The sequence below is a fragment of the Oncorhynchus masou genome, chromosome 25, assembly GCF_036934945.1.
Source record: "Oncorhynchus masou masou isolate Uvic2021 chromosome 25, UVic_Omas_1.1, whole genome shotgun sequence".
In the NCBI taxonomy this organism is placed as follows: domain Eukaryota; kingdom Metazoa; phylum Chordata; class Actinopteri; order Salmoniformes; family Salmonidae; genus Oncorhynchus; species Oncorhynchus masou.
The window spans coordinates 38,302,236-38,325,881 of NC_088236.1; the positions used below are offsets into that span (position 1 = coordinate 38,302,236).

Here is a 23,646-nt window from a genome sequence, read left to right on the forward strand (position 1 = left end):
TGGGATGAGCTTTAGCGGCAATTGCCAGATTTTTTTTTTTTGCATTGCACCGCCACCCCGTTTCTTGCTTGACTGCAGAGTTCTTTGTAGTCTCTAGCTCTAGCTACTGGTCACCAGTGTAGCTTGGTCCGCAGACGTAAGAAGATACATGTTGTTGTAGGAGCGGGAAAAACATGGCGACGAACATCTACGAAGCTAGCTAGCACATTGAGGACTTAGAACATTGTATGAGGCGCCCCTTTTCTCTGTATGAACGTGTAAGTAGGCTATTCAATATTTTTCGTTAACGTTTTGGTAAATTATGCCACGTTTTGTAACGTTAACTATTTGCATGCTAAACCATTTCAGATTTCTATGGTGGATCAAATAGAGAGGGGTTCAGATTCCACGCCCCTTGTTAATTCTTCTTCGACAAGACCTAACGTTAGGGTTTGGACGAAAATGTTGTCAATTTAATTGAGTGGCCAAACAGTTAGTCGGATCATCTTAATTTTGTTCACAAATTTGATTCTAATAACAAATGCAGCAAGTGATTTTTGGTCAATCTCTGCAGTGAGTTATCGGAGTTTGCAATATGTTGTTTCCCAGCCAGCCGCTAATGGTCGCTGTTTACTTAACGGATACACTATCGTCTGGATGACTGTTAAGGCCAGTGTACATATTTTCCAGGACGTTGAAAAATACGTATTTTCCTAATGTTGATATCAGGCTCATTTTTGGGTTGACTGTAAATTGAAAGGCGTAATTTATAGACGTCTATGTTTGGGTCAAATCAAGGCTGGTCCAGGCCGCTAAAAAATCTGAACCAAACATGGATGGATATGATTGGTTCAGATTTGGACCGGACCAAAAACGAATGTCTGTGGATGTGGAAATCAAGGTGACCGGACTGTACCAAAAAAAGACGTCGGCCCGTGCTTACTGGGGTGTAGCCTACCATATCAGCCCACAATAGAATTGTATGAATGCCCATCCATGTGGTAGGCCCACCATTTGTAAAACAGGCTGTTGCATTGGCTTTATTAGTCCAGATTCCTGTGACTAATCAGTTTGGCTATTTAAGCTCTGAATGTCAACTACCCATCTTTATCAGGAATTATCTTGACTCTAGTTACAACATGTTTACACAGCAGGAAGTGCAGAATTATTTTATTTTTTGCTATGACAACTTGTCAAAAATTGACCAACTTTAAACCACTGATTATGACAATGGGGCGAAACTCCCGGAAAGCAGTTGTGATTGTCCATTTTACTTTGACCTGGCCTGCTTTTAGGATGCATTTTTTAGGATCGTTTGTTACATGACAAGACATTTGTTTTTGTTGGATTGGGCACCATTTTAGGTTAGGCTGTTTGGTCAGAGAAACCTGCATGGTTTAAAAAGTGTCCATTAGGGATGCACAATATATCAGTGAACATATCGGAATCAAACGATATTAGCTAAAAAAATGGCAACATCGGTATCGGCCCGATGTCTAGTTTAACGCTGATGTGATAAACCAATGTCAAAGCTGACGCGCATACCTATACAACGTAGGTAAGTGACACCATGTACAATTTTGCGGTTCACCTGCAACACAGCATTCCTTACCTAGCCCACAATGTCTGCTGTGTGGATCAAGCAGTCAACAAGTCGAGCAGTCATTTGAAATAGTAACAACATTTCAGCGAGACAACTCAAATGCGAAATCCATTAACGCCAAGATAATGGAATTCATTGCCCTTGACAATCAACCGTTCTCTGTCGTGGGTGATGTTGGCTTTCGCCGACTGGTCGAGCACCGGTACACACTAACGTTACCAAGTGCGCTATTGTTCAGATGTTGCCCAACCGGAGTTACACAGTAATAGCGCCACTGCTATTAGCTTCATGGCATACTATGGAACGCCGTTTGGATCTTTGCGTGTCAGAAAAAACATGTCAAATAACACTATTTGACAAGTCAAATAACACAGCTCTATTATAGAATGTTGTGTGTTCTGTATTTGCACTTGCAAGGCAGGCGCCACCACTACTATCAGTAGCACTGTGAAGCTCTATCTGACTATTAGGCACAATAGTGGAATTTGCAGTTGACTTCAAAATAAAAGTACCTATTTGAAAGTGATGCAGAAGGTTACAATTGGTGGAATCATGTCATATTTAGACTAGATAATGTTAAACAAGGTTGGAATGTGAAGCAATGAAATGGAGTACCAGTCTACTCAGTGACACCCACAGAACACAACTGAAGAGTTTGCACAAATATTAGCATTGTAGCTCTTATTGCTGGACTGTGACTGTGAAATCACCTCCCCAGCCTATTGTGTGTATTGACATTCATATTGCACTGTAAAGCTTTACCTAAGGATTGGGCATTAATGAAATGTGGTAACAGTTAATGAAATGCGGTAACAGTTAATGAAATGCGGTAAACTCAATACCCAATATATTTTTCAGAACATCCTGCTCAGAGTTAACATCCACGCAGTATTGTTTATCTCTGGAATACTGTTCAATACACATAGGTTGACAATAAATGTCTCAATTCAGTTGTTTGAGTCCCGCAATAAGAGCTACAATGCTAATGTTTTCTGGGTGTCACTGAGTAGACTGAAACACCATGTAATTGATCCACAATCCATATGTAAGGCTGTACAGTGAAATAAGTATCCCCCAATGCAATTCTAAAGTATAATACATCCACTGTGATTAACAGATTTGTCAAATTAACAAATAGTCTTTTGTTGATTCTATATAACATTCCAACCTCATTTAGCGTGATCTATTAAATTAAGGCATAGTTATACTATTTGTATGCATTTGCATCACTGTCAATGACATGCCTTTATTTTGAAGGCAAACCGCAAAGTCCACTATTGTGACTCATCGTTATTGTGGCTAGCTTCAGAAAGATGGTTCCAACCACCATTATTGTAATTAAAACTGTCTTATAAATTATGGATATTTTTAGATGATGACACCTAGCTATATAGTTAGCTAGCTAACTATAGCTACTGAAACAGATTGTTTTGCTATGTTTTTGGGGAGAACATTGTTTGCATCCATGAGATAGCTAGCTTTTTTTATGACCAGCACCGTAGGTCCGCGAGACAACTTTACCAGCATCATAGCATACGTATCGATGAATCGTTGTGACATATGAAATACGAGTGCTAGTGTAATAACTACTTTTAAAATTAATAAACGCATTTAAGTATTATGTTACGTGCAGTCATATTCAGGTCCTGTTTTGTCAACAAGCTTATTTGACACGTCAAATAGTGTTATTTGGTATATTTTTTTGACATGCAAAGACCCAAACAGCGTTCCATAGAAATCCTGGTTGAGAATGGAACGTCTGAACAACGAAACAACATAGCAAGTAAGTGAAAGAAACAGGTTTTGATTGTTTTACTGGTAATGGAGACATACGTAAATGCCAACAAAATAACTTTTTGGTCAGTGTGGTGTTTGTGTGTGTAACCTTTATTTAACTAGGCAAGTCAGTTAAGAACAAATTCTTATTTACAATGATGGCCTACCCCGGCCAAATTCGAACGACACTGGGCCAATTGTGCGCCGCCCTATGAGACTCCCAATCACGGCTGGATGTGATACAGCTTGGATTCGAACCAGGGACTATAGTGACACCTCTTAGACCGCTGCGTGTGTGCTAACTGTTTAACTGTACTAGAATGTTTAAAAGGCCGCTAAACATTTTAAACATCGGTTATTGTTTTTTCTGGCAAGGAAAATTTCAGATATCATTATCGGCCAAAAATGTCATATCGGTGCATCACTAGGTGTCCATCTCATTACATTGTCATCCATTTTATCTCCAGCCTGTAGGCTACAGAAAAAGGCCACACACTCTTTCTACCATATCCTATATCTGATACATGATTTATTTGATTGAACATTGGTGGAGCGCCTCAGCGATGCATCTCTCCAACAGCACCCTGTAGAGGCGCGCTGGGAATGGACAAGCAAAATATGTTTTTTCACATCCCTAATGTCCCCGTTTTATGAAATGGATGGTTGGGTAAAAATAGTTTACTGCAAACATGGCTACATTTAAAGATATTGTGGCACACCCATTAAAAACCTCTTCGGGATAGGCGGGACGCAAATGTCTCCACTGACCAATTACCAGGGGAAATGCAGAGCGCCAGATTCAAATCAAATTTGAACTTTCATTAAATCAAACATGTAAGATACTCAATTAAAGCTACACTCGTTGTGAATCCAGCCAACATGTCAGATGCTTTTCGGTGAAAGCATAAGAAGCATAAGAAGCTAATATCTGATAGCCTGCACCAGCAGTGAACAAAGGAGCTAGCATATTTCAACCCTGCAGGCGCTACACAAAACGCTGAAATAAAATATAAAACATACATTACCTTTGACGAGCTTCTTTTGTTGGCACTCCAATATGTCCTATAAACATCACAATTGGGCCTTTTGTTCGATTAATTCCGTCCATATATATCCAAAATGTCCATTTGTAAAGCGCGTTTGATCCCGAAGAAAACAGCTTACAAAAAATGCAACGTCACTACAAAAATTTTCAAAAGTTGCCTATAAACTTTGCCAAAATATTTCAAACTACTTTTGTAATACAACTTCAGGTATTTTTAAATGTTAATAATCGATCAAATTGTAGACTGGGCAATCTATTCAATACAGGAAAGAAAATAAACCAGTGCTGCTTTTCACGTCTTGCGCAACTCACAAAAGTGTCCTCAGTTCCTAGTTGGCCTACTTTTTCATTGCTCAAAGGAATAACCTCAACCAAATTCCAAAGACTGATGACATCCCGTGGAAGCAGTAGGAACTGAAAACAAGTTCCTATGAAATATTCCTTGGCAAAGACAATTCAGGGAACAGAGAGGGGGGGGGGGGATTCTGAACAGTTAGTTCTCAGGGTTTTGCCTGCTACATAAGTTCTGTTATACTCACAGACATGATTCAAACAGTTTTAGAAACTTCAGAGTGTTTTCTATCCATATCTATGAATAATATGCATATATTTTATTCTTGGCATGAGTAGCAGGAAGTTGAAATTGGGCGCGCTATTTATCCAAAAGTGAAAATTCTGTCTCCTAGCCACAAGAGATTCTCAACATGCAGAATAATGCCTGGCTGGAAAGGGGATGGGCTGCATAAGCTCATGTAACCCAATAGTGGAAGCTCTGATATACTGTAGCAAAAATGTGGAATAAAAGTAGTCGGTTGTCTGCCCTACATACATAAACAAACAGCATTTGGATGTTTTAATGCATACCTGTAAACACAGAGATACAATAGGAAGACATTAAACTATGAATATTTATGAATGTAAGCTTTACTTTTTGGTAGCTGATTAATAGACAACTTTCCAAGTCAAATGTGCTCTTATTCCGTGCTGTATGAGCCTCCCTGACAAAAAATGCATACTGTTACATGCACAACACACCGTCCACATTGCGTGCACGAGCATAGCGAAATAAATGTACCCCTACATGTTATTCAATCATAACATCCAAACGTCTTGCGCGCGTCAACGGACGTCTGACAGGCATGCAAACTAGTCACCTTTTGGCAAAATGTGCTGTTTTGAATCCAAAATAGGTGAACTACGTGATTTGTGTAGATCCGAGGAGAGGGGGGGGGGGGGGCGTTGGCGCAATACTGGCTGTATCAAGGCTCCAATCCTTCACATAACAACAGAATGCAGCACGCGACTGAAGAGAGACGAGACAACCAACTTGCTTACAGCATCAGCATGCGCTCTGGAAAGGCAGCTTGCCATTTAACTTACAGCAGCGCGTCCCCTGAACGAACTTCATGAGCTGTAACTGAAAAACAACTGGCATTTGGAAAGTTTGAGGTGAGGGAGAAAGTGTGGAGGAACAAGTATGGTTAGCATTGTTAAGAATCTTGCTCGCTGGATCGAATTCTCCTTTAGCTAGCCAGAGAAATGTTGAGCAAAATTAGCCAACTAGTCTGATCAAATTATTGAGTTTTTAAAAAATTAGCTGGCTATTAAAGGCCGACAGCTAACACTACAACATCAGATGAGCTAACATTAGTAACCTAACCAATTTGCGATAGTGTTAACTGGTATACAACTCCTTGCCGTTCCTCAAGTTATAACACTTTGGTTGCTTACTGGACCCTGGTAATCTGTGAAATGTTAACTAGCAAACCACTATCTGTTAACTAATGTTTTCCCTTTACAGTATGTGGTTCATTTTCAGAATGAGAGAATTAAGTGAAATTAGGTGTTGCTTGTTTAACAAGTGTAGCTGGAGCTGGGCCTGGCTTAAGCTGGATGCCACTATAGAGGTGAAAGGAACACAACACACGTTCCTTCTTTCTCACTAGATTAAAAGGGGTATGCCAGGTGTACTCTGCCTGAAAGAGATCAATTATGCCAACAAACAGTATCGTGAATTTGACAGAAACACTCGTGAGGGGGGATTATAAAGTGTTTTACTCTGTGAATGTTATTTTTGCACACATGTAGCCTTGTGCGCTTGATCAATGTCTACTATAGCGGCCACTATAATAGAGCAAAAATAGAATGCCTATTTCTATTTTAAGTGCAATATTTAGATGTGTGTGGTCACAAGCGTTCTATTGTAAAGGCTGTCATGGCTAACAGCAATATTAGTGTAATGTTTTTTCTCAAGAGTGTCATTTGCAGTAAAGTCTAGGCAACAAGTAACATTGGATAACTTTCTTTACATTTTTTAGCTGTTAGGTTCACATTAACCACTTTATTTTACACACGCAGACTGATCATGTAGATCATATTCTTTGTTGTTTAATTAGTTAAAACCTGCATTTCCCCCTTGCAGGGATTTTTTTCGTGTGTGTTTCGGCAACAACAAAAAAGTGTCACGTTTTTAGGCTCTCACCAGTTGGCATCCCTGGCCTGCGTAGCCGCCGGGGACTAAAATAAAACTTGGCTCTATTTTAGATGCTTGAAGCACTGCAAGTCCCGCCTCTCCCATCTCCTCATTGGTTTTTAGAAGCATATACCCACGGGGGTGATTGAGAGATGAACAAGGTCCACACTCCAGTCCAGTTGGTTGCAGTAATGCACCTTAAAGTTGATTGCCAAACACCATATAAAATCCACAGAGGAAAAAGACTGAAGGAAGAGAGATTACTATAAAGCAATAAGGTTTCTCCCTTTTAATTTGTGGATTAATTGTAGAAAACACACGATTTTGTGTGACTCAAAATGGGTCGGTATTCTACAAAGATCCAGAAAAAAATAGGACCTTGTACATTAAGTAAAATAACAGCCCAATGTTTATATTCCAGGACAAATTAGCTAGCAACAGCAAGCTAGCTAGCTAAATGTCCATGAGTGAATGTTACATATGTGTTTTGACTTGTCCCCAAATGTATATAGTTGGTTCAGAATTCATTTTGATATTTCAACCTGCATATCCTGATCGCGTCTGGTCGGGATAGACAACCTCAACATGCTCACGATGGCATGTTTTTTTTTAAATGTTGAGTCCATTTTTAACCAGCTCGATGGAAAACAAGTGGGCTCAGGCTTTGGAATTACATTTTTTGGGGGGTCCAAGGTTCCTTGAAGGATTTTGTATCTTTAGGCCCTACTCTTGTAATTATGTCCGGGGCCACCACAGATTCTCTCTGGGTTCACCACGGATTTTGCCTCAAATCCAATATGGCTGCCATTTGAAGGTTACAGCAATTATGCCCATTCTGAATCCAAAATGTCCAACATGACGATTACACCTGCCTATAAGTTTCCCTTGTTTATTTTGTTATTAGTCACTGCCATGCCTCTGTGCTTGAATAGCTGAAGCTAAATAGGTTTTCAATGTGTGTTCATGTTTAAATCTCATTCGCCCACTCTCCGAGGGTGTCTCAGGGCGTGTAAAGCCTCGCCAATTCCCCAGCATCCGGGTGTTCCGGTTTTCAGGGGACATGGAAAGAGAGGCTGTGACACAACTTCCGCTTTTGGATGTTAACAAGGTGACACTCCATCTTAACAACTCCTCCACATTTACTGGATTGGTTGAACAGTGCAGAAGAGAACCCCCCCCCCCCTTCTCGTCAAGACCAGTATCTAAGGGATCTAGTTTCAGGTGTTTCTTTTCCGCCTGCTACGTTAGGTTGAGGTGTGTATAATACATGTGAGAAGTAATGTAGGACAAATATACTAAACCAAAATATAAACGCAACAGTTTCAGATTTTACTGAGTACAGTTCATATAAGGAAATCAGTCAATTGAAATTAATTCACTAACCTATGGATTTCACATGACAGAATACAGATATGCATCTGTTGGTCACAGATACCTTAGGATCTTGTCAAGGTATCTCTTCTGCATTCAAATTGCCATCGATAAAATGCAATTGTGTTCGTTGTCCGTAGTTTATGCCTGCCCATACCATAACCCCACTGCCACCATGGGGCATTCTGTTCACAATGTAGACATCATTAAACCGCTCGTCCACACGACTCCATACACGTGGTCTGCGGTTGTCAGGCCGACTGGACGTACTGCCAAATTCTCTAAAACAATGTTGGAGGCAAGTTATGGTAGAGAAATTAAAATGTCATTTTCTGGCAACAGCTCTGGCGAACATTCCTGAATGCCAATTGCACTCTCCCTCAACTTGAGACATCTAAGCCTTCCGAGTGGCACAGTGGTCTAAGGCGCCACTATGTCTCTTGTTCGGTCCCAGGCTGTGGCACCGCCGGCCATGACCAGGAGCCCCATGGGGCGGCGCACAATTGGCCCAGCGTCATCCGTGTTAGGGGAGGCTTAAATGTCTCTTGCTTAAAATCATACCCACCCACTGGGGAGCCAGGCTACTGGGGAGCCAGGCCCAGCCAATCAGAATTTGTTTTTCTCCACAAAAGGGCTTTATTACATGAACACTCCTTCAACTTGTGGCATTGTCAAATCAAATTTTATTTGTCAAATGCTCCAAATACAACACGTGTAGACTTTACCGTGAAATGCTTACTTGCAAGCCCTTAACCAACAATGCCGTTAAGAAAATATTTACTAAATAAAGTAAAAAATAAAATAAAACTAACACAAAATAACAATGGGGGGTACCGAGTCAATGTGCAGGGGTACAGGTTAGTTGAGGTAATTTTAACACGTATGTAGGGGTAAAGTGACTGCATAGATAATAAACAGTGAGTAGCCGGGGGGGATTAATTGTTCAGCAGTCTTATGGCATGGGTGTAGATGCTGTTAAGGAGCCTTTTTGACCTAGACTTGGTGCTCTGGTACCGCTTGCTGTGCGGTAGCAGAGAGAACAGTCTATGACTTGGGTGACTGGAGTCTTTGACTGTCAGGTTGGGATGGCAGGAAGCTTGGCCCCAGTGATGTACTGGGCCATACACACTACCCTCAATAGTTGTTAGAGCTGCCTTTTATTGCACACGGTGCACCTGTGTAATGATCATGCTGCTTAATCAGCTTCTTGATATGCCACACCGGTCAGGTGGATAGATTATCTTGGCAAAGGAGAAATGTTCCCTAACAGGGATGCAAACAAATTAGTGCACAAATTTGAGAGAAATACGCCAGGACTTTTATAGCGTATTTAGACTGGTTTACCAACTTTAAAGCTGGAACCCTTAATGCTGAAACTACTACGTCTTGTTTGCGATATTACAAAGATATTACTGCAAATAATGAACAGTTGTTTTTTTTTGTCCTTTGGTCATCTTTGTAGAACAGCATAGAACAGCATAATGTGTACTGCAAAAAAAAATGACAACCTTGCGCAACACTCCTTACCTCTGCTTCATCAACGAAACAATAGGTGGGGATACAGACAGTGGTGCTGTTTCCCTTACTGCGGATTCCATACTCACAAACTTTTGGACAGACCCATTGTTTAGACCTTTGGTCTAAAATGGCTAGCTGATAGCTTTTCTCAGATAACCCTGGCAAAATGATCCATTATGTTAAGCAACCATCCAATCACATTTGTTAAACAGGTCAACTTGTCCACCAGAGGGAGCTTCTAAAACCTTCAAGGTTTACTTCCTTGTTCTAACAAGTGGAGTGCCGACATTGCGTAATGCAGGTGACCTTACACAAAATCCAAAAGGCACGTTTTCACATATGACCAAATTCCATGTTTTTGCTTACCGTTTCACTTGCATCCATGTGCTTTTAAAAAAAACAAAAAAACATGGATTATACATTTATATTTGTAGTTACACTGAGGGGGTGGGTTGACAATGATGGTCTTGTCAAATGGCTATTTTTATCCCTGCTACTATCACTGATTGGTGGTGCAGTCCACAAAGTAAGCTTTAAAGGGATAAAACTGCTAGATTCTGGCGTTTGTTTTATTCACCCAGAGTCAGATGAACTCATGGATACCATTTTAAGACTCAACTACCCCTGCACACAGACTCTGTACCGGTGCCCCCAGTATATAGCCTCGTTATTGTTATTCTTATTGTGTTACTCTTTATTTTAGCCTACTTGGTAAGTATTTTCTTCTTCTTAATCTGCACTGTTGGTTAAGGGCTTGTAAGTAAGCATTTCACAATAAAGTCTACATTTGTTGTATTTGGCGCATGTGGCAAATAAAGTTTGATTTGAGTAAAGGGCCTGAATACTTATGTGAAGAACATTTTTTAAAGTAAATTTGAAAACATTTTAAATAACCTGTTTTTGCTTTGTCATGATTGGGTCTTCTGTGTAGCTTGATGAGCGGAATCTTTTTTATTTTATCCTGTACATGAGATTATTATAGATGAGAGTGAGATTATTTTTATTTGTCAAACAGCAGCCAAGCATCTTATCATCATGTCACCAGAATAAGACCCTCACTATTAATTGGAAAGGAGCATCAATCTCATCATAGTGCACTTTCATCTAAATGTATTTAATCTGTATCCTAATAAACTGCATGCTTTCCCGAGTCGTATAATATTTGCGCATAAAGGCGTTTTCACCACCATTTCTCGCGTAATTAATTTAAAAATGTTTGGATGGGAACCTGGTTACTGTCATTAAATTATTATGCTGCCCAACAGGTTTCTCTCCTGTTTGTCAGTGAATTTCTGGGATCAAGAATCTCACAGAGCCAGGGGAGATGGAGGAAGGTATGACCTGTTCTTATACCATAATACAAGTTGTAAACAGGAGAATGGTGAACTTTATCACCTGATGTTTTTAACTGCTTAGTCGGTCTGGAAATGCTTAGGTGCATGGCACATTTAGTCATTAATATCTGATGATACACATTTTTATTCTGTAGTTGTATATTATTTTCATTCATTATTAAGATATTTTATACTCCCACAGATTCCGGGCGCCTCAACAAGTCTGACCAGATGACCCAAGGTCAACCAGGCTCTCAACAATCCGTGTCTCCAAGTCAGTCATTCCAGTGTAACCATTGTGTCCTCCTCTTCAAATCAAAGTATTTCCTCCTTGAACACATGAAGAAGGTGCATGGCGTTGATGTGGATCCTTCACAAAATGCAGGGAGTTCTACTCCCTCAGAGAGTTCCACGCCACCTCACAGTAGCACTCGCTACAACAGTTCAAAAAAGTTTTTCTCTTGCCGGCATTGTGTGTTTACGTCTTCCATTTGGACAGTTATTATCAAACATGAAAAAACATATCACAAGGTGCCGGTAAGGGGTCCTGGTAAGGGCGGGACTTTGAAAACACAGAAACGGTATTTGAGGGGCAAGATTCTCAATGCAAAAGTGTCACTGCCAGGTAAGAAGAATCACAAAAATGTGTCGGCACTCAAACGCAAAAAAGGGGACGTAGGGAGAGTGAATTCCAAGTCTACACTGAAAACCATAAACATTCCTAGCTCTAGCTTATTGTTGAAGAACCTGCGGACTCAAGTGGGATCCTCAGGAAATTGTTCTAAATTCAGAGTCGTACCTGGAAGTTCAGCGCATGAGTCATCTTTAAATTCCTTGCCAATGAAGATGTCCACCCTCCCAAGGCCATCAGGTGCGTGTGATGTGACTGTCATGTCAGATGCACCTTTCCATAGCTATGACCAAGACAATGGTAAAGGTGTTTCTAAAGTAACTGACGAGAGATTTCATTCAGAAAGTGAACAGATGGGCTCTCACTGCTGCTCGCTCTGCAACTTTTCTGCGACTTGGTTGGAAGATCTTCACACTCACCAGCGAAGTAAGCACAGTTACCTTTTTTACAGCATGGGGTCAAGTCTGCTGGACAAAACAGTGACAGAACAGCAGAATCTCAAACCTGTAACATATAATGGAATGTCACTGACAGAGCCATTAGCTAAAACCACCAAGAAGAGAACGCATGATGACACTCCTTTAAGTCCTGCTAAGAAAAATGTCAAAACAAGCCCCGAAAGTACAGTCATCCAAAGTAAGCTATCAGGGGGCACTGCTTTCACCTTTGAGGTTAGCGAGGATGAAGAGGAAGGAAATGCCTGGAGAACTGAACGAGATGCCTCAGGAAATGAAATAGAAGATCAGTTGGCAAATGGGGAAAGCAGGGACAACCCAAAAAATCTTTATCATTGCAAACACTGTGACTACAGTCACAAGTCTTCTCGCAGTGTGAGCACCCATTACCAGAGAATGCACCCTTACATCAGGTATGACTTTCAGTACATCATGAATCCAGATGATTGGACTGCCACCTTCCGTTGCTTGGAGTGTCCGGTTGATTTTGCCGCCCCTGATGAGCTTAAGCAGCACTATAGGGATCATCACCCAGAAGCCCCAAATGTGTTCATGATGCGATCAGATCAGCTTGATTTGGTGTATAAGTGCTTTGCCTGCCCATTCACCATTTCTAATGGCAAGTACTTGAAACCCCATTACAAAAACAAGCATCCAAAACTGAAAATGAGCAATCCCTTAATGTACTGCAGTTTTACTACCAAGCCCACTGAACATGAACCCCCTACATCACAACATTTAGGGCAAACCTCCAGCCTAAAGAATGCAGAGGTTGTCTCTCCTGGGATGTCTCCGACCCCACATAAAGAAACTGTTAATATCACCCATACACCCTCATTAGCATGTTCTGCTTCCATGGGAGTGGATGTGGAACTGTACCACTGCAAACATTGTGTATTCAGCAATAAGTCAGTGATTGTCATGCTTGTCCACTACCAAAAAAGCCACCCGAAGGCAGGATTGACAATTGACAGCATAAAGCAAGCTTCTCTTGCCACTTCCAGGAAACCTAAGGACGAAACACAGGTGTCTCCTGAAAATATGGTTTTGGAGCCATTTAAACTCCTAGAAGTTAAGTCCCCCAACATTTCCCTCTCCAGACCAGATGTTGCACAGGAAGATGCAGAGAACATGTTTTTCTGCCAGCATTGCAACTATGACAACCTCACAGTGAGGGGGGTGTTGAATCACCAAAGGTCAAGACACCGTGATCTCAAGGCTTCTGTTGAGCAGATACACATCCATACTGCTGAGGTTCGTAGTCAATGTAAAAAATCACAGAGCATCGCAATAGTCTCACCTAGCACTCCCCCTCAAAATGATGTTGCACAGGAAGACGTTTTAAAGCCATTCAAACTTCCAGAAGTTAAGTCTCCAAACACATCCCCTCCCATATCCAGTGTTTCACAGGCAGATGTTGAGAGTCCATATTTCTGCCAGTTTTGTGACTATTGCAACCCCACAGTGAGAGGCATTATGAATCATCAGAAGTTAAGACACAGTACTCGTAAGTCAACTGCTGAAAGTATAATCAAACATACTGCTATGATTCGTAGCAGCCCCAATGTGAGAGGGGTTTTGAATCATCAGATGTCGTCTCGTAGTCATCTCAAGGTGACTGCTGATAATGTCGTCAAACATACTGCTGAGGTTCATGGTCAATGTGAAAAGCCTCAGTTTACTGGATTTGACTCATCTAATTCCTCTTTAAAATCCACTGTTGAGAATGAGGTAGCTGACTTGTTTTTTTGCCAGTACTGCAACTATGGCAACCCAAGTGTTGCAGGGGTTTTGAATCATCAGAAATTAAGACATCGCCGTCTTCAGATATCCACTAATCAGATTCTTCAATATACATCTGAGCTTCTTAGTCAAAAATCTACATCTCAGTCTGCTGGATTTGGGGCCCCTAACTCCTCTCTCCTCAGATCTGATGTTGGGAATGAGGCAGGTAACTTGTTTTTCTGTCAGTTTTGCAACTATGGAGATCCCTCAATGAGCGGGATTTTTAATCATCAGAAGAGAAGACACGGTCAACTCAAAACAACTCCTGATGACATCTTCAGGCATACTACTGAGGTTCGAGGGCAAATGAAAACATCAGAAGAGTCTAAAAGAGTCAACTCAATGAACTCTTCTCACATCTTACCTCTTCCTCTTGTGACGGAAGAGGCTGTGTTATTCTGTCAGCTTTGCAACTATAGCAATCCAACCATGAGTGGGGTTATGGATCATCAAAGGAAAAGACACCCTGATCTTAAGGCAACTCATAAACAAATCCTTGAATATACTGCTGCTATGATTTTGGCCCAATCTGGCAAATCACCTCACTCATCATTCTTAACATCTGAGATTTTCCAAGAAGAATTAGAGAAGTTCTTCTGCCAGTATTGTGACTATAGCAATTCTACAGTAAGGGGGATTTTGAATCATCAAAATAAAATGCATGGTGATCTCGAAACAAACGCTGCGCAGATCTTAAGGCATACTGTTGTGGTTCAAGGGCAAACCAAACCATCTCAGTCAAAAGCAGTCCACTCACCCAACTCTCCTCACATCTTGTCTCGTCCTCTTTTGAAGGACGAGGTTGCAGACATGTTTTTCTGTCAGCTTTGCAACTATAGCAATCCAACAGTGATAGGGGTTTTGAATCATCAAAGGAAAAGACACCTTGATATGAAACTAACTGCTAAGCAAATCCTTGAATATACTGCTACGGTTATGGGCAAATCGCAGCCAGTACAAGAAGACACACTTAACTCATCCCAAGAAGAAGAGGGGAAGTTGTTTTACTGCCAGCATTGTGACTATGACAATGCCACAGTTAGGGGTGTTTTGAATCATCAGAAATTAAGACATAGTGATCTGCCGGCTACTGCGGATCAAGTTGTCCGGTATACTACCATTGTTCGCACCCCCCCCAAGAAATTAATAACCCAACAACCTAAAAAGTCCCCCATGAAAGCTTCACAATCTCGCACGTCGAAAGCTGCACCACTCAGGTCCTTAAAATGCCGCAAATGCTCTTATATAACTCCCCATATATATCTTTTGAAAAGGCATCTGAGGAATAACCACCAAGAGAAAGCCCCAATCACAACGATTATGCGTTGGGCTTACCAAGATGGCCATTTACAAGCAGGTTATCATTGCGAGTGGTGTGTTTGTTCACACACTGAAGCGAAGGGACTCCTCCGGCACTACCGGCAACGTCATCCAGATAAAAATACTGGACTTGAGTCCATCATCCTGAGGTTACATGTTGGCCCTAAGACTTCTCTATCTGAAACAATTAAGCCTAACACAGAGCGCAATGTTAAACATGAAAATATTACCCTCAGGTTTGGGGAAGTTCCGAAGACCTCCCCATCTTTTCAGTCCGGAGAAGGTGACACAAAAGTCTATCCATGCAGAGCATGTTCCTTTAAGGCTACTTCAATGGGAGGTATCGGCAGCCACTACCGTGTAGTTCATCCATGGTCTGTCAAGGAAGATGGATCTGTGATAGATGTCATTAGTAGTAGGCAGACCCAAGAGCCAGGGGTCCATGAAGAGCCAGGGGTCCATGAAGAGCCAGGGGTCCATGAAGAGCAAGCTGTTCATGAAACCTTGAGGTCAAGCGAGACACATATGTGCCCTGTCTGTTCCGGAGAGTTCAGCACCCTCCATGGTATGTTTACTCATTGTGGAAAGAAACATCCAGAATATGATATGAAGGTCCATGAACAGTCTGATGTTCATGAAACCTCAAAGCCAAGCCAGCGATGGAGGTGCCCTGTCTGTTCCGGAGATTTCAACACCCTCCATGGTATGTTAACTCATTGTGGAAAGAAACATCCGGAATATGATCCATCAACTTGTGAAAAGGAACCTAAATCTAGTACAGGTGATGGGACTCTGGTATTCAAGTGTTCAATCTGTCCGTATGTGAACTCTCGCCCTCATGGTGTTCTAACTCACTGCCAGATGAGGCATCCAGCCACCAAAGCCAGAACTGAGAGACTTGAACAAGAAATTGTACACTTCAGTGACCCCGATGAATGTGTGAAAGTCCGATCGGGTAAGAGGATAGGATTGGCAGGCTTCCAGTGCAATATGTGTCCAGTCATCCATGCAAAATTCAAGAAGTTGAAAGCTCACTATGAGATGGATCACAAACGATCTGCCCCCAATATGTTCAAACCGGCCTTGAAAAAATCCGCTGCCATTAAAAAACATCTTCTCTCCAAATATAGAGGCTCCCAGACCTCAATTGCCCAAGCTGCCATTTTAAAAAATAGGAAATCCATCATAGTCAAATGCCACCTTTGCAAGTACTTTTGCACCACTAAAAAGGGTCTTGCCCGCCATCTTCGCATTAACCACAGTACAGTGGCTCCAATTGAGGACAAAGAGTTTTCCTACAAGTGTGCACTGTGCTCGTATACGACTTTGATTCGTAAGTACCTTGCAGCCCACTATAGGAGGCAACATGACAATGCCGCTTTCAACAACCACTTTGTTCCAGCATTCAGACCTCACCGCATTCCTCCAACCTCACCACACCATAAGGCTTCTTTGATTCCCGAAACCAAATCACCTGGTGAGAAGAGAAACTGTTCTCTCTGTTTTTTCCAATGTCTTAGTGAAAAAGGCATGGTCTCCCATTATGTGATTTGCCATCCAGGAGTCTCTAACAGCATGCACAAATCTAGCGAACACCGACCGATTAACACACTGCACTCTCCCCCAAAGCCCAGAAATCGCCACAGGCAGCAGAAACCTGTCTGCAAGTTATTTGATCCAGAATGTGAGAAAGGCAGCGCATTGCGTCCAGTTGAATGCAAGAAATGTGTGAAATTATTCTTCAATTCAAATCTCCTGCTAAGTATCCACTACACCAATTTCCACAACGAAGATTTCAAACGGGACTTCACTATACTTTCAAAGACTTCAGAGATTGGCACAGAGTTCTACAGATGTGGATACTGTAACCTCCAAATCCAGGGCAGTGTGGACCTCGGCTCCCATCTCGACCATCATAATGAGGAGTTTCAGACGCTGGAAAATGGACAGAAGAGGAAACAACACCTTAGTGAGCCACCTATAAAGACCAAGTCTGTTAAGGTAAGTGGCACATAATGCAGTAAACTGCAAACCTACGGGCTTGTGATTGTTTGACAGATGGTAGTACTGTACAACATTGGAAAATGACATCTGTATTTTCCCATATGTGATTCTCAACCGTAATCATTTATTTGTCTTTCAGCATGAAAGACTAGAACTGCCCGATGTTCTGACGGCAGCGGAATCGGACAGTCATTGGATTGTGACAAAGGTGGAATCTGTTGCAACAGGGATGGGTCCAATGGGGTCCCCTTCCCCTGTCCCGTCGACAACAGAACCAGAGGGGGGGTCAGCAGGAGAGGAGTGCATGCACTGCGGGCGAACTTTCATGTCTTTGAAAGGTTTACGCTCACATGAGCGGAGCCATGCAGCTACGGCAGCGCTCAAACGGCTGGACAGCGTACCACATCAACAGAAGCAGATGTAAGAGGAAATATATTGTATATTTACATCAGAGGAGAGTATTGATAGTATGTGATAGAATCAATCTTGTAATGTTACCTTCTTAGGTACCACAATACAACATTCTTTCTTGCTTCTATATAACCATAAAGATTTGCTTAAACATCTGAATAAATCAATTTGTGAAATGACTGCTTGTCTGCAAATGTCTCCTCAGGTTTGACCGCCATATTAGACATCGCCCCGGGACCATCAAACCCTTCCATTGTGGGCTCTGTCGGTACAGAACTACCATCTTGAGCCTTTTGAAGAACCACCTGCTCAAAGTACATGGTGGTGAGGCAGCCTTATTAATATAGCACACTGTCTCTAGCCGGCTACAACCCGGCTACTCACCTTAGAGACTGCTGCCCTATATACATAGACATAGAATCACTAGCCACTGTAATAATGGAACACTAGTCACATTAATACTGTTTACATACTGCTTTACTCATCTCATATATATATATATATATATATATATATATATATATATATATATATAATATAATATACTGTATTATATTCTACTGTATTCTATTCTACTGTATTTAGTCAATGCCACTCCGACATTGCTTGTCCTAATATTTATGTATTTCTTAATTCCATTATTTTACTTTTAGATTTGTGTATTGTTAGATACTACTGCACTGTTGGAGCTAGGAACACAAGCATTTCACTACACCCGCAATAACATCTGCTAAATATGTGCATGTGACCAATAAAATTTGATTTGATTTGTCATGTCACCACATTTTAAAGATAAAAAAAAAATATCTGTTAATTTTGCAGAATTTGATACTGTATAAAATGTCAATTGAAATGGCAAAAGCTGTGGAAAACATTTTAAAACCTGTTTCCTTTTTTAATCTGTCTTGCTGGAGTAGCTGAGTACCCATTCAAGAACCTTCCTTCCCCCGTGACCGGTAGCCAGGACAGGGAACACACCCGGGAGGCCAATGAAGAGGCCCCTAACCTGCCAGAACCTCAGGAAGGCAATCACATGTCTGACGATTCTGAGGAAACAGACCTTACTGAAAGCAAGTGCTCCCCTTTACATTCATTATTTGAATTTTACTGATTAAACTTCATGATTAAGAACCTTTCCTATAAATGATCAAATGTGTTGTGCAGCATATAGACAATCAATATTTTTGAAAAACGCATAACGTTTTGCGTATTGACCCCTCAAGTATTTTGTCAATAGCACACCTCCCCTACATTTTCTTTAAGAGAGAAGGCATCTGCTGAGTGACTGAATGTAATGTGGTTCTAATATCCAGTGTACTTTCCATTACAGAACCAGTGTACTTGGAGCCCCCAGATGTCCAGCGGCAGCTCAACCACTACAGGCAGGTGGCTCAGGCCTCCAGACATCCTGGCCAACAGGCCACCGCGACCACTCAAGATGCGTTATTCATCTGTGAGTTTTGTATCTACACCTCAACACACATCAAGAGTATGCGCCGGCACTACATAAATCGGCACAATGGGAAAAGGCTGGTGAGGTGCAAGGACTGCTCCTTTTTCACGGGCTTCAGGTAATATATTATTTTCAGTGGTAGAATCTGCTCAAATGCCAATGTTGACTTTGCTGGGTCATAGTTGGGGCTTTAGTATACACATTCCTGCTATGGATATCTAAGAATATAGAAACTAATTGAAGTGATTGAACAATTAGCACCTGTGACGACAAGGGTTGCTAAATTAACTCCCTCTTTAAATGATTACTTCGTGGTCATAATTGTTTCTAACTATTAAGCCTCAATATGCTGTATTGCCAAATGAGTGTAACACGTTTTTCTCTGAATGCTTACATTAGGAAGAATTTGGATATACACATAGAGACGGCACATGCCAGTAGCGCAACAGAAGCTCCTAAGGACCTACGCTGCCCTCTCTGTCTTTACCACACCAAAAACAAAAACTGCATGATCGACCACATCGTCCTCCATCGTGGTAGGTATTTTTGTGGTATTAATACAATAAATTACATTATGACTATACACAATTATGCTTTATACATCCATGACGCTCACTAGACACTTAATCTGGCTGTCTACCGTTTATTCTGTCGGATACTTATCGGTGTCTTACCTGACTATGCTGCTGATCCTGGTTTTTATCATGTTACAACAGAGGAGCCGGTGGCCCCGATAGAGGTGCGTCGTTCAAGGCTATCGCGATATCTCCAGGGCCTCGTGTTCCGCTGCCACAAGTGCACCTTCACTAGTTCCAGTGACGAGAAGCTGCATCTGCACATGCTCATTAAGCACGATGATATCAAGCCGTACAAATGCAGACTGTGCTACTTTGACTTCACACAGCTGAGCGAGTTGGAGGCACACCTATGCGATAAGCACCAGGTTAGTGTTCTACCCTTAGGATCTGAGAGGCCTGCATAGGTGTAAGCAATATGATTGTGTATCCACTTGTTTTTTTTGTTTAACTAGGCAGGTCAATTAAGAACAAATTCTTATTTACAATGATGGCCAAACCCGTACGATGCTGGGCTAATTGTGCGCCGCCCTATGGGACTCCCAGTCACGGCCGGATGTGATACAGTCTGGACTCGAACCAGGGACTGTAGTGACACCTCTTGCACTGAGATGCAGTGCATTAGACCGCTGCGCAACTTTTCCTCTGAAAGACTAGAGGGGATTTCTGTTGTACTGCTTACACCTGTACTCCCATCAGAGCTGCACAGTACCTTTGTGATCAGGGATGTTTCTGGATGAGCCTGTCTCTACACATGGACAGTGGTTATGTTGACAAATAGCCAATCAAAGGTCACAACTAGTAGTATTCTTACACGTTGTTTTATTAATGCTAATTCTGAAAGTTTGTTCTATAGTCAACTCTTCTCTGTTGAGTCGTTTGACCTTCTATATCTGATGTAAATGTCTTCTGACTTGTGTTGCTCTTTCTTGTAGGTCGTGAGGAACCATGAGCTGGTGGGACAGGTCCATCTGGAGGAACTGGAGACCAGACTGGACAGAGTCAACCGAGAAAAGGAAAAGAAATGTGACCAGGAATTAGAAAATGAAGAAGACAAAGAAGAAAGAAATAAACATGGTGAGAAACAAGGGCTGGAGGAAGAGGGGGAGAACGCTGACAAGCTAAGAAACAAAGAGAAGGAAGAAACCAACCACAGACATAGTGAGAAGCAGCAGGTGCTGGAGGAGGGAGAGAACATAGAGAAGCTAGGAAAAGAAGAAGAGAAAGACCAGGAAGAAACTAACAGAAGACTTAAAGAAACTCAAGGGCTCAAAGAAGGGGATACCGTTGAGGAAAAAGGGTTGGAGAAAAATGGGGAGAACATTGCCCCACAAAAATATGAGAACAAAGGGTACGTAGTAGAAAAATCCATGGACTGTGAAGAGAACCATGGGCAACAAGATCAGGTGAACAAAGGTGGAGATAATGAGGTGTCAGAGAACAGTGCCCAAAGCAGTGAATTCCACGAGAGCCATGATTTTAGTTATGAGGAGAACAAGGAGGAACAATATGAAGAATGCCATGGGGAGCTCGAGCATGAGGATAAGGAGACGGTAGAGGAACAATTTATGGACTTTGAGGAAGAGAACCGAGAACCTGGAGAGATGGACATAGGAGAACAAAACGACCAATATCATGAGATGCCAGTGCTTAAAAATGAAGCCTGCCACTATCATGAAATGCCAGTGCTTGAAAATGAAGAGGGCAAAGAGGAAACACATAGGAATCCTAGTGAGAAACCGGAACATGAGGAGGTGGTGGTGAAGAATGACAGTCTGAAACCTGAGTGCAATACGAAACAGGAGCAAGGGTTTGTAGAGGACGAAAAGTCTGAAGAAAACCCCATGAGTGACGATAAGCAAGATCATGAAAATGGTAACACATCTGCACCAAAAGGTATGTACATTTTGACATGATGAAACTATTGACATCCAATTGATCAAACTGTTTCTGGTTCCCTGTCAGGTGTTTAACTCTGCTACTCATTCTATTATCATTCCTATTCTATGCCTCCACTACCCTGAATATAGATACCTCCACTGCCCTGAGTATAGATGCCTCCCCTACCCTGAGGATAATTCCATCGACCAGAAATGAAAATGCGCTTTCTTGCAAGCTCTGTGGCCGAACTCTCATGAACAGCACTGACCTGGAACGGCATGTGATGCGCCATGGCTTGTAACTCAGTGTGTCGGTGCAACTGATAAGGGTGTACAGACTTTGAGGGTGTTGCTGCTTAGAAATGCTCATTTTAACAGCAAGGAGATTATGTAGATTTCCATTGAAACGGTTGCATATTGTTTCCACCTGTAACTAGTCTTGACTGAGGAGACACTGCAGCTATTGTTGTAAAGGACAAAAAGTCTTATCCCAGAATGACAGCGGTTCACATTTCCAACTAATTAGTTTTGGTGCTTTCTTAATATTTTCATCCTGTTGTCTTTTAACATTTTTGTAATAAATGACTATCCTAGAACTATTGTTTTATAGATATTTCATTTGTGAAAACACTTCCTTGTTTTAAGGATATTAGCTGTTCCTGAACTGTTCCTGAGGACGAAGCAATGAAAAAAATCCTAGTCTCATCTAGAGAAAGAGGTGGTGTTTTTTTGTAAATACAATGGGGTCTGAAATAATTGACACCCTTGTTAAGGATTATCAAAAATGTGTATAAAATAAATAATTTAAATACTGAGCAATATTGTATGCTAAAAAAAAGGGAAATGTATATTTTAATACAGTACAATTGCTCAGAAACAAGTCAATATTTTTTTCTCTCAAAGGTAGGGGTCAAAATTGACCAGTGGAAGCAAAATAGCCCGTCCCATAACAGCAATGATATACCATCATATTTTACAGTAGGTATGGGGTTATTTTCTGCTCATGTATTCTCATCGGACCAAACCACCGGCTCCAATCTCAATGACAGCTGTTTAGCCACTTCCAGGCATTTACATTTGTTTGATGACATGAAAATAGAGTTCTTTGGCCACACACCCCAGTGGTGGGTTTGGTGTCCAATTAGAATGCATGAGCGGAATATAACCCTATACCTACTGTAAAATATGGAGGTGGATCTTTGATGTTATTGGGCTGATCCTGGGGCCCATGTTAAGGTCAACAGCATCATGAACTTTAACCAGTACCAGGATTGCCTCTGCCAATAATCTGGTTGCCTCTGCTAGGAGGCTGAAACTTGGCCACGTGGATCGTCCAGCAAGACGACAACTGCAAGCACACATCAAAATCCACATTTTGCAATGGCCATCTGTGTCCGGACTTGACCATTGAAAGCTGTGGTTTGAATTGAAGAGGGCCGTCCATAAGCGCAGACAAAGGATATCAAGGATCTGGAAGGATTCTGAAAGGAAGAATGGTATAAGATCCCTCTCAACTCAAAAAAAAAAAAAACATTTTAGAAAAAGGCTCAGTGGCGTTATCCTTGCAAGGTGACGTTTTGAAAATTAGTCAATTATTTTTACTCCTACCCTTTTCAGAGAAATAACATTACTTGTTAGCCCAACTGTATGTACAATGGATGGGGGAATATTGAGGAGAGGGGAAACAGCTGTAAATCTGCATTGACATCACACTCAACCTTTATTTAATACATTTCTTCACACTCATTCACTCAGTGTTTTTCTCATACAAGTAGCCAGTTTGTATTCAATCAGCCTGGTCTCATAGACTAGACATAACATAGTAAAATACAATCCAGGACACATAAATTAATATATGTTACGTTTGGTATGGTTACATAAGACAGACGATTACTTAATAGCCTTTTGATGCATACAATTACATATTAGTGATCATTGTTGAGTGGTCACTGCAGCATACCATCACAAATATGTGATTAGAACTGTATCAACAGAACTACATATGACGCAACAAACAAGTCTAAATAGCATTG

The 23,646-nt window shown here is 41.4% G+C and overlaps 1 protein-coding gene across 1 annotated transcript; it reads left to right on the forward strand.

Annotated features, from left to right (window-relative positions):
- The first annotated feature begins 97 nt into the window (after positions 1-97).
- On the forward strand, positions 98-22,209 carry LOC135514283 (zinc finger protein 462-like). Its single transcript, XM_064937649.1, has 11 exons — positions 98-257; positions 11,031-11,099; positions 11,302-17,291; positions 17,434-17,714; positions 17,911-18,029; positions 18,623-18,775; positions 19,036-19,276; positions 19,558-19,694; positions 19,875-20,101; positions 20,669-21,629; positions 21,764-22,209. The coding sequence occupies exons 2-11, from the start codon at positions 11,090-11,092 to the stop codon at positions 21,913-21,915; spliced, it is 8,271 nt and encodes a 2,756-aa protein (XP_064793721.1). The 5' UTR covers positions 98-257; positions 11,031-11,089; the 3' UTR covers positions 21,916-22,209.
- Positions 22,210-23,646: the final 1,437 nt, after the last annotated feature.

Bases quoted from the DNA above. Each gene is read 5' to 3' on its own strand.
- LOC135514283 (XM_064937649.1), top strand. The intron at 18,030-18,622 runs GTGAGGCAGCCT...TTGCTGGAGTAG, and splicing joins CCTGCTCAAAGTACATGGTG to CTGAGTACCCATTCAAGAAC. The intron at 19,695-19,874 runs GTAGGTATTTTT...ATGTTACAACAG, and splicing joins CCACATCGTCCTCCATCGTG to AGGAGCCGGTGGCCCCGATA.